Source organism: Sceloporus occidentalis, unplaced genomic scaffold (genome assembly GCF_023333645.1).
Source record: "Sceloporus occidentalis isolate IW3139 unplaced genomic scaffold, rSceOcc1.0.p SCAF_172, whole genome shotgun sequence".
Taxonomy (NCBI): domain Eukaryota; kingdom Metazoa; phylum Chordata; class Lepidosauria; order Squamata; family Phrynosomatidae; genus Sceloporus; species Sceloporus occidentalis.
In genome coordinates, this window is record NW_028317152.1 from 355,928 (window position 1) to 368,363 (window position 12,436).

The 12,436-nt window shown below is 42.6% G+C and overlaps 1 protein-coding gene across 1 annotated transcript in view; it reads right to left on the reverse strand.

The window, feature by feature from the left end:
* LOC149279307 (PH and SEC7 domain-containing protein 1-like) overlaps nt 1-12,436 on the reverse strand; it is a 166,374-nt gene that overhangs the window by 1,793 nt on the left and 152,145 nt on the right. Inside the window, exons 14-15 of the mRNA XM_089501329.1 lie at nt 7,765-7,909; nt 2,362-2,505 (exon numbers count right to left, since the gene is read on the reverse strand). Of these exons, the coding sequence (XP_089357455.1) occupies nt 2,362-2,505; nt 7,765-7,909 (289 nt within the window). The remainder of the gene's footprint in view (nt 1-2,361; nt 2,506-7,764; nt 7,910-12,436) is intronic.

The window sequence follows — 12,436 nt, forward strand, 5'->3', positions numbered from 1 at the left end:
CATTTGACGTTATTACAAAAGTTTTTGTTTTCCACAAAAAAATTCTAAACTAACATTTGTTTTTTGCTGTGGCATATTTGCTTTGACTAACTTAAATTTGACTAATTTAAATTTACAGGTATGGACACACTCACAGAACAGATCTCAGGACTGGTCGAAATCACCCTAAAACCTCTTGTCATCAACACAAACAGCTTCATAAAAGACACCACTTACTTCCTCAACAAACTCAACCAAATCACCAACCTCCCTGCTAACACCATCCTAGTAACCATGGATGTGGAATCCCTGTACAGCAACATTCCACATACAGATGGCATTAAAGCCTGTTCACATTTTCTCTCAGGCACAGACAACCAAAAATACAACCCCCGAATCAACACAGAACTGGTAAAATTCATCCTCACACATAACTATTTTGCTTTCAACAATGAGATCTACCTACAAATCATGGGAACGGCTATGGGGACGAAGATGGCACCTCAATATGCCAACCTTTTCATGGCTGACTTAGAACAGAGATTCCTTGAAACACAAGACACCAAACCACACAAATATTACAGGTACATCGATGACATCTTCATCATTTGGACGGAAAGCGAGGAAAAACTGAAACAATTCCATGCCTCTTTTAACTTATTCCACCCGTCAATTAAACTAAAAATGGAGTACTCCACAAAATCCGTAAACTTTCTGGACACTACAGTAAGATGTACCAATGGTACAACCCACACCTCTCTTTACAGAAAACCCACAGACAGATGCAGCTATCTCCACAAATCCAGCTTTCACCCCTCCCATCCTAAGAGGGGCATCATCTACAGCCAAGCAACCGGGTACCATCGAATATGCTCTGACCCCAACGACCGCAACCTGCATCTAAACGACCTCTCCAAATCTATGAAACAGGCTACCAATCAAAAACTATCAACAAATCAACTCTGCTCTCAAAGTTACACGCACACACCTGCTACAATATAGAGAAAAAAGAATCTCTACACGTGTACCACTTGTAGTCACCTATAACCCAGCGCTTGAAGAAATCCGGAAAGTCATCAAAGACCTACAGCCTATGCTAGCAGAAGATGAGACACTAAAAAACATCTTCCCTGAAACCCCCATTTTGGCCTTCAGACAACCCCCAAACCTGCAACAAAAATTAATTAACCGGAAACTACCCACTGACAGAATGAATAAAGAAAAAGGGACCACACTGTGCAAAAGACCCCGCTGCAAACTGTGCCAACACATATGCACAGACAAAAATTCCTACTGCACCCCTGTGGGACACCACTTCACCCAAAATGACCATTCTATCAAGGACCTGAAAATCAAAGTACTGAAAGGGGACTTCAGTAATACCAAAGAAAGACAAACATTTGAAGTCAGAATGATTCAACTATTCAACAGCAAGAATAGAGGACTCAATGTCAATTTGGGTTTCCTGTCCCACTACACAGGTTTTACATAACCCCCCACCTGCTATATGTACTGTATTGTGTACTGTAAGTGCACCATGTTCATCTATATGTACCTGTATATATGATAACATGTGTAGACATCTTATGTTTTTTTTTTTTGTTTTGTCAATTTATCTTCAGCAGTGCTAAAACCCCCCTCAAAATTCCCCACTCAGAACATTTATGACCCTCTGGAGGGACACATACTTTCACAACATCTCACCCTCCCTTATCAGATCTGGGTAGTAAGCCCCCCCCCCTCCCCTGCCACACAACATTGAATTCTATGTGTCGTTTTGCTCAGAAATGTTTTAGACTTGAGAAAGGGAGAAGAGCTCCCAAAAGCTTGTCATTCCAAAATTCTGTTAGTCCAATAAAAAAGGTATTATCACAAGATACTTATTCCATCTGTTATTTGATATTACATTTTCTCAAAAGAAATGTAAAACCTTAGTTCATTAGCTGAGTTGGTTTAACCAACAAGCCTATGATAAGTGTCAAACTTCTACCTTTAAACTAATTATGTTTTTTTAGTTAATTTTTTAGGTAATTGATTTTAAATCATCATATAGACCACTGTACACAAAAAAAAGTGTAATAAAATGTAATTGTAAAAAATGTCTTACGTCCTTTGACTATGCAAACATAATTTTCACTAGATAAAGGGTTGACTTATCATTCATTGCTTAAAGGTTATGTATTGTAGAACTTTATAGCAAAGACCCTTAAACCAAAAGTGTGTCTGGTGTATGGTAATACAACAATCCTTACATTGTATCGGCAACTATTAATTTCATAATAAACATAGCTACATTGGGATGGACATCAGACAGAATATATTATCATTTTGACATTAGGGAAATTCATTGCTCACTTTTAAAAATTAAAATAGGTAAAATACCTCAAACTCCAGATACTCTTCTTTTTGCTTGAATTCATCCACTTCTTTCCCTTTTAGTTTCTTATCTGGAGGAGATGTTCGGTGTTCTATCAAACTCGATGACATACTCTTGAACTTGGATTCATGTGTTTTCATCTGGTCCTCCTAAAATGACAATATTTAATTTTCAACAGAATATTTCACCATGTGTGCAGTTTTATTTACTAAAGAGACAATTGCAGGCTAGATAAGATGGGAGGAAACATTTCATCTTAGTAATATAGTTTTAGATTATACACAAGGTGCACTGCTAATGCAAAGAGATTAAACATACCCAAAGAACTTGTTTGCAATGATCATTACTGCCAGATTTATCACAAAACGTCATGATTTTACACAATGGCGGTATTAAGAGCAGTTCTTTGGCAAAATAATGTCATCACGATATCATAAAATACTCCATGGCATTCCGTGATGGCATTCCTTACTGATTCCTTGACATACACAGAAATATGTGTATAAATGTTTGTAAATCACTAAGAGGGATTGGCGGCCATCCCTGTGACGGAGCGCCATATAGCCAGGCATGCGCTCCATGACCGCTGAACCCCGCTGTCCTGGAAGTCATAGAAACTGGGGATACATAGGAGGCTCCCTCGCCAAACCACCCCTTGTGCTGTACCACACCACCTGTGAGTTAACTCTACAAAAGAGTGCCCTGGTAGGGTCTATGGTGTCCGGGTTATGAGGGGTTAAAGTCAGCGGGCAAGTGCCTGGGTCCTAGTCGAGAAACAGTTCCAGAGGATTATGGCCAGGACACGGTTAGGCAAAAGGGTGTGTGTGAACCGGACTCCAGTGTAATAGAGATGTGATATGCTGGTGATATAGAGGGGAAAACAGGAACCACATAACAATAAATGATACAAACAGATTTTTGCAACCCAGGGTTGTGACATGGCTACTGCGTGGACTATTTCCTGGTAAGTTTCCAACACTGTCCCACATCTTCGGGACCTGAGCTCTCCATTAGGATCAAAGCCTCACCCTCTGGATCACCCCAAAATGGTGACCCTTTGTCCAAAGGGCATTGCTTAATGGATGCGCAGGTCTGTCTGGTAGTTGAGGAGATTAAACTCCTTAATCCTATCATGTTTGGTGTATAAATATCTGTTCTATCTGTTCTAAACAAAGTTCTGTTTTACCCCTACACTAAGTCTCAGATAGTGCTTGGGGGAATATGAAGGGTTAATCCCTTGAGCAATTGAGCATTCACGGAAGATCTCTACGGCAGAGCTACTCAGTTTGAGTACGGGTCTCTGTCACAAAGGTCTTCAAGTAATATAGTTTCAATGCCACGTTATAAAGATATTATCATTGTAAAATGGGAATTCTTACCTGGGAAATTGTGCAACAAAAACAAAAGGAGAATTTAATGGGTGGGACCTAAATGTGCCACCGAGGAAAGAGAATTCCCAGGTAAGAATTCCCATTTTCCTTGTCATTCCCAGTGACACAGATGGAAAATAAGTGAGATAGGGAGGGAAGGATTCCGGCCTGAAGGACATGCCAACCAAACTGTCTTCAGAGGCTTGGAGATTAAGCCTGTAGTGCCTTACAAACATATGGATGGATTTCCAGGTCGCTGTCTTACAGATAAGAGATGGGTTCATACAGGAGAGTTCTGCCCATTAAGTAAAGACTGATCTAGTTGAATGTGCCCCCAGGCCAGAGGGAGGATCCTGTCCTGCAGAGATATAACATTCAGTGATAGTGTCTTTGATCCAACGGGCTATGGAAGCCTTGGATACTGACATCCCCTTGGGGACAATGGAAAAAGATAGGAAAAGGGAAATGGATTTCTTCCATGGGTGAGTACAGGACAAGTAGATCTGGATACATCTCTGCAGGTCTAGAGTGTGGAGTTCTTCATCTTTGGGATGCAGACAGATGTCTTGTAATACGATCTCTTGATCCGAGTGAAAACTCGAGACCACCTTAGGTAGAAATCCTGGTGGCAACCTAAGGACCACTCTATCTGGGAGGATCCTGAGGAACGGATCTCACGTACCCGTCTTGCAGAAGTGATGGCCATTAGGAGGACAACACTGTAGGTAAGTAGTTTTAGAGATGTTTCTTCTGGGGGCTCAAAGTGCTGAGAGGTGAGTTGTCTTAGAACAAGGTTAAGATCCCATGGGGGAACTGAGGAATGGGATCTAGGACGAAGTCTGCACATTTCTTTGGATAGTCCAAAAAACATCTCAAAGCCGAAATCTGGAACTTAATTGTAGCTAGCTTCTGACCACCATCAAAGCTGTCTCGAAGGAATTGTAGCACATCCTGAATGGAGAGGGAGTATATGTTATTCACCCTGCACCAAGAAAAAAAGGTTCTCCAGACCTTCTGGTATTTAGCGGAAGTCTTTTTTAGTAGAAGTCTACTCTACTGGAGAGGATAGTCTCGATCACTGATGTAGATAGACCTCTACAGAGCAGGATATCAATCTCAGAAGCCAGGCCGAAAGTTTGAGGCGGGAAGGATCTGGGTGGAGAATAGGATTCTGGAGGAGAATGTCCTTCACCTGAGGAAGACGAATTGACCCATCTATGGCCAGACGGCAAGGTCTGAGAACCAGATCCTTCTTGGCCAGAAAGGTGCGATCATGATGAACTTGTGAGGGCTTTCCTTTATCTTTCGGATGACTCTGGAGTTAAGAGGTATTGGGGATAAATGTGTGCCAGATAGACAGCGCTTCTATGCCTCGAGGCTGTCCCTCTGGGGAGAGTAAAAAGAACTCCTTCACCTGTCCGTTTGACTGAGAGGCCATCAGGTCTATCTGGTGTATGCCCCATTTCCTTGGGATGTGATTAAATACATCCCTGTTCAAGCTCCACTCCCCCGGGTGCACTGCTTGTCTGCTTAGGTAGTCTGCCTCCTGATTCAAGGACCCCTTGATGTGAATAGCAGAGATTGTGCACTGGTTAAACTCTGCCCATTGACAGCTTCTTGCAGTTAGGGCTTGTAGGTGCTCCTTGTGTCTCCCTGCTTGGAGAGAAATGCCACTACAGTGACATTGTCTGAACGAATACTAACTGGCCTGTGGTGAAGGGCTGGGGACCAGAACTTCAGTGCTCTCCAGACCGCCAATAACTCTAGATAGTTGATGTGTAGGTCTGTTTCCTGTGAAGACAAATTTCATTGGGCGATCTCTTTCCCCATAACGGCTCCCCAGCCTCTTAAACTGGCATCAGTGGAGATGACTATCCAGTCCACGGAAGGCCTTTGGAGAGGTTCTTGTCCAACAAACACCATCTGAGCGAGGCTAAAACTAAGAGGGAGAGAAGGAGCTTTTTGTGTAACAATGTCTGGGATTGGCCCCAGTGGTCTAGCAGGAACTGCTGTAGGGGTCTTGAGTGAGCGAGGGCCCAAGGGACTACTGTCATTAGGCCCAGTAGAGACATTATGCACCTGATGGGCATCTTCTTGTTGCTCATCACCGAGAGGATGAACTCCTATAGCGCTCTGATCTTGGCTCCGGGGAGAAACGTCTTTTGGATCCCCGATCCAAAATCTAAAATCATGATGATGATCTAAAATCATTGTCCGCTGTATCTAAAAGAGCACTTTGGTTAAAATCGAGGGTTGCAGATAATGCTTTAAAGCATAGGCTCTGCAGCATACCCTTTCAGGGAAACCAACTCTTCGGGAGTGAACTCGACTCTATCCTGGAATCCACTATGGGGCACGTATTGGTTTCCTCAAAGGAGAGGTCCGCCCTGTTTTAGATCCAACTACTTCCGTCTGGCGAGAGACCGGGAGACCGGGATATCTACAGATCTATGCACACACGAAAGGGATTCCCAGTCCTTTCGTGATAAACCTTACCCAAGAGGCAGACCCCAGAGAGGTAGGGAAAGAGGTAAGAAATCTTCTGTCTGAATGCTTCCATTGCTCTGAGATGATAGCCGACAGGGAATCATGAATAGGAAAGGTTTCTTGGAATAACCTTGAAAATGGATCTGGTTTTGTTTTTGGTACCTCATCCTGCAGGTTAAAGATTGATCAGAGATGAGCTTCCCGGTTTCATCTACTGGGAAGAAGAAATTGTCCTCTTTAATTTCCCCTTCCTTATCCGAAGATGGAGAAACATTGCCTTGGAAATCAATTTATGTGTACGAATCCGGGTATTCATCTGGAACACCTAGGGAAAAAGGTAGTGTCACTCTATGGGAGGGTTCCAGCTGGGGAATGGCCGCATGAGTGGTGTTGGCCACTCATACGGCCATTCATAGCTCTAAAACAGTCAAAAGTGGACTGTAGCTCCTCTTAACCAAATTCAGCAGTGGATGCTTCCTTAGCATGGGTGCAGGATTTGCACAACTTAGCAGAGTCTTTTTGCAGGAAGAGCAGGCTTTATGTTTAGCTTTCCCTGTAGCTTTCCTAGGAGGGGAATTCTCTTATTTATCAGACATATTTGAGAAAAGGCAACACAATGCCTCAGACACTAACAGGTACAGCAGAAATCCACATGATGCAGCAAGCCTTGAAGCAGCAGCAGCAGCAGCAAAAAAAAAATATATATATTACCTATCTTGCGCCTTTATGAGCATTTAGGAAGCTCAGGACCAGAAGTTGCCCATTACCGGAGGTTCCCCTGCCTCAGATGACCTCCAGGCAAGCTGTTCCTAGAACTGGAAGTGAAGTGCGATAAAACCGGAAGTGGCAGTTTGCGAGCCCGCGAGTGCCTGAAATGCACTCTAATCACCGGACCAGGGCAGTGCTGCGTCTCTCCAAGGTGGAGGGAGAATGGTGCCAGGAATCTACCCAGGGAGCCCACGGGCTATGGGAAGGCAAGCCAAATAAGGTAAGAGAGAGGGGTCTTGTCTCTGCAGTCTGCTGCTGTGGTTCCTTGGATCTGCCCAAGGACCACAGCCAGGAACTCAAACAATGTATACCCCCTGGGGCTCCAAAGAAAAAAAAAGAAGGGATCATAACTAACATCCCTCCTAACTGAGTAGGGCAGAAAACAACACTAAGGAGGAAGGGGGAGGGCCGCTTTTTTATTTTTTATAGGGTTTCCTGCCCTATCTGGTAGACGGAGCCATCTCTCCATCTGTGCCACCTGGAATGGCAAGATATTCCACATTCCATTGTTTCAATTTTGTCCGGAAAAGAAAACCAAAAAATGGCTTTGTAAAAAAAACCTGAATCCCCCCCCCCCAATTTTTCCACTCCCCCCCCAGACCTTCCCATCTATGCTTAGGGCACATAAAGACATAGAACTACCTCTAATAACTAGCCCTGCATATAGAAAAGCTTTATAGTCGTCAGTGTCCCAATAGTACTACAAATTATTAAATAGTGACAAGTTAACAAAAAACATAATGCAATTTATTAGTCTTAATGTTCACAGCAGCAATCATTTACCTGGGAAAGTCTGGTAACAGTGCTTGGTAGAAGAGGACGACTAAATTTCTTGTGTGATCCAATTGCAGCTGGGAAAGGTGGAGCAGAAAACATAGCAGCTACTACATTGATCCGAGTGATCCATGAATGCATCTGTTCTGAATTCCTGAAATAGAGTGCATATTCAGAAATTTTGTGAAAAAAAATTAAACTTAAATCTGAGATGGAGATATAGTCTTCATTAATCCTAAAATAAACTAAATGCATAAAGGACACAAATTGTCATTATGCTCAACAGTGCACAATGCTGCTTGCTAGTTGTAATCTAGACGTTTAATAAACTGGCACCTGAAGAAACGACACACTCCGGACTCTTGTTAAGGATTTTTTCAAATTAAGCAGATTTTTTTTTCTTTAGCCTCGGTTATCTCCTGATGTCAATTTGACCTTGTATACAAATGAATCTCTCTCAAATTCAGCAGTATATTTGTATAGGAAGGTGGTTGATGTGATATACAGAGAAAACTAAATTTATGAGAAGCTAAAAAATTAATTCGGACTAATTTTTGTTTCAGAGTGAAAAGGCAGGGTCTAAGATGTGTACAAATCGCTGTCCCACACAAGTACATCCCAGATTCTGATTGTCTTTAGTTTTTTCAGTTTTTGTTTCAGTTTGGACAATGAATTTTCTTTCCTGACCTTTCAGTTCAGGTGAAATTCGGAGTGATTTTTGCATTCGGAAACAAAATTTGGGGAAATATTTTCAATGGCTCCCCCTTACATACATTTTGTCCCATCCCTGCTAGGCACCTCTTGGACTCACCTTTCACTTACAGAGCCTTGCAAAAGTATTAACCCATCGTGGTTTTTTTCCTATTTTGTTGCATTACAAACTGGAATTAAAATGGATTTTTATTTGGATTTAATGTAATGGACAAAATTAGTGAAATTAAATTAAGAAAATAACTTAAAAAAAAAAATAAAATAGAAAAAAAGGAAAAGTGGTGCGTCCATATGTATTGTGGAATTGTAGTAGAGAGGGCAGTGAGAAAAACAGTGTTACAAGAGGTTAGCCAGGTTTCAGTTAGAGCGAGAAGGTGCAGGGAACTAAAAGCAAAATGGTAATGTAAGGCTGTTAGTTTGTTACACACAGAACGTCCGTTCCAGAGTGCAAAGGTAAAATGGATTAAGGAGGAGCGGCAGGGTATGTGGACAAGATGGGTTGAAGTTTCTGGAATGCTGACTGAGAGGGGCTAGGGAAGGGAGCACCAAAGGAGGGCAAGGAGTTAGGGAGCTGCTAAAAAGAAGAATAAGAGAGAGTGAGAGAAGGCGGGAATAGGACTTGAGTGAGCAGAGACATTGCTGGGAGTGATGGGAGGTAGGGGAAAGGGAGGAAGTGAAGTTGAAAAGTGCTTGGGATGAAAGAAGAAAACAGTGAGGGAGCAATACAGACTTAGTATGGAGGTGCTGGTGGCTGGAGAGAGCCAGCCAATAGATGAAAGTGAAAGAAGAAACAAGGTTATGAACATGGTATTTCGAGAAAGATGGTGATGGGAATGGAATGGTGGTGGAGCAAACACAATAAGCAGTAGGCAGTACTTGATGACAGTTATGTGGGATATTGATTGCAGGGAGCCACCAGGTTCCTCTTTGTCCTTCCTTGTTGTCCTCCTTGGTGAACTCCTATATAGTGGCACTTAGTAAACTGGCACTTGGATGGAAAGTGGCACACAGAATTTCATGTGCTGTAATTTCCTTGGTATAGGAAGTTCCTGTATGCAATGAAGGGGCCTCTGCAGACAATTTACTTCATAGTAGTACAGTTGCTTTTGTTCTATATTAATGGTTTAAAATAAACTAGCTTATTTGACGTTTGGCATTTCTACATGTGTTTTGTGTCTTCAAGTGACCCCCTACTGCATGCAACATTATTATCCATAGTCTTCACAGTGATGAGGTCTTAGTACTTTTGTATATCTACTCTGTGATGTCCCCCTACTGAGCACCCCATAATGAATGAGGGTTAGTATCATATTATATTAATCATATGATTATACTGTATGTATTACAGTTTGACTTGGGCCTTTTCAGATTTGTACAGACTTAATTTTAGTCAGTTCTGTATTGTTCTTGGGTCACTGGCCACTTTATTAGGTACACCTGTTAAATTGCTTGTTAACACAAATAGCTAATCAGCCAATCACATGGCATCAACTCAATGTATTTAGGCATGTAGACGTGGTCAAGACAACTTGCTAAAGTTCAAACCGAGCATCAGAATGGGGAATAAAGGGTATTTAAGTTACTATGAACATGGCATGGTTGTTGGTGCCAAAAGGGCTGGTCTGAGTATTTCAGAAACTGCTGATCTACTGGGATTTTCACACACAACAATCTCTACTGTTTACAGAGAATGGCCTGAAAAAGAGAAAATATCCAGTGAGCGGCATTTGTGTGGACCAAAATGCCTTGTTGATGTCAGAGGAGAATGGGCAGACTTGTTTAAAATGACAGAAAGGCAACAGTAACTCAAATAACCACTCTTTACAACCAAAGTATGGGTCGAACCTTGAAGCAGAACCTTCTACAGCAGCAGAAGACCACACTGGGTGCCACTTCTGCCAGCTAAGAACAGGAAACTGAGGCAAAAATTTGCACTCTCACCAAAATTGGACAATGGAAGACTGGAAGAACGTTGCCTGGTCTGATGAATCGATTCCAGCTGTGTCATTCAGATGGCAGGGTCAGACTATGGCGTAAGCAACATGAAAGCATGGATCCATCCTGCCTTGTATCAACAGTTTAGGCTGCTAATGGTGTGGGGCACATTTTCCTGGCACACTTTGGGCCCCTTACTACCAATTGAGCATCATTTTAACTTGTCAACCTACCTGAGTATTGTTGCTGACCATATCCATCCATTTACGACCACAGTATACCCATCTTCTAATGGCTACTTCCAGCAGGATAATACACCATGTCACAAAGCTCATCTAAAGATCATCTAAAACTGATTTTATGAACATGACAATAAGTTCACTGTACTCCAATGGCCTCCACAGTCACCAGACCTCAAGCCAATAGAGCACCTTTGGGATGTAATGGAACCGGAGATTTGCATCATGGATGTGCAGCCGACAAATCTGCAGCAACTGTGTGATGCCATCATGTCCATATGGACCAAAATCTCTTAGGAATATTTCCAGCACCTTGTAGAAAGTATGCCACGAAGAATAGAAGCATTTCTGAAGGCAAAAGGGGGTCCAACCCTGTACCTAATAAAGTGGCCAGTGAATGTATTTTTGGATCCTAGAGCAGAAGTGTTGCCTCTAATTAATGCCCTCGTTGCCTGGTCCATGAGTATTGGTGGGCGGTCCTCTCTTGGCAGGTTTGTTGGGGTTCCATATTCTTTCCATTACATAATAATGAATTTAATGGTGCTCCATGCGATGTTCAAAATTTTGGATATTTTTTGTATAATCCAAACTTGATCTGTACCCACAACTTTGTCCACGGCCACGTTAAGAGAGCTTGGTTTTCATGGTGCCACTTGCTCAGTGGTGTTGCAGATGCTGGGGCCTTTCAGAACAGGTGTATGTATACTGAGATTAGGTTGCACACTGGTGGACTTTATTTAACTAATTAGGTGACTTCTGAAGGTAATTAGACCTGATGACAGAAAGGGTGGTGGGGTAGGCCTCCCACTCTCCCCATAATGTACCTTTCAATGTATTCCCTCTGCTCCTTCAATCTCTTTCTCCTCATTTGAATTCCATGCTATCCGACCCAGTTACTACTCGCTCTTCAAGACGTTCACATTTCCAACCCTGGCACACTACTGTAACCTGACACCTATGACGTTGTTCCCACACTGGTGAACATAGTTGGCAGAAATCTCATATAAATAAATCAATATAAATTAATGTTACATTCTAACTACTCTGCTCTCAACTGTCAGAACTAGAAGACCAGCAGTGCAGGAACTTGGTATCATCCACTGGGGTTCTAGGGCAGATCCGGACACTAGCCTAACAAACCCGAGAGATACATTTTCTGAAGACGTAGGTGTACACGAGGCCGAGTTCAAGGATAAGTGAGGACAGGATAGTTGACTAGCATGCTGAGTCAAATGCAGGAATGTCAATACAAGCCAGGGTCAGAGGCAAAAAAGTTTATTTAGACTCATCCAAATGCACAAGGCACTATCCCAGGCACTGATCTAGCATAAGAACCAGGTTTAAATAGTCCTTGAGATTGAATTTCCTGCCCAAGATCGAAATGGAGGCTTGGAACGCATAGGTGTCATGACCCTTTAAGAGGCTGTACAGATCCAGGAGGAAACATGATTCCGTACAGCCAATATTGGCCACAGGGGGCTCATGCGCGCCAGAAAGTGCCAGAGACCATGGGGTCGGTGTCCGAGGATCCTGGCGGCAGCTGTTGGCATTGAGGGACTTCAGAAGGACGGCGGTTTGGGTGGGAGAAGGTAAGTACTGCAGTGTTACATCAACCTAGCCAAGGAAACCTAATTTACCTCCCTCATCTCCTCCCTGTCCCATAACGCTAAACAACTCTTGAGTACTTTCAATTCCCTTCCTCGACCTATCCCTACTACCCCTTCCACTAACCTTAATGCCTCTGATTTTGCCACATACTTCAATAATAAAGTCGAAAGTATAAGCTTCAGATATGA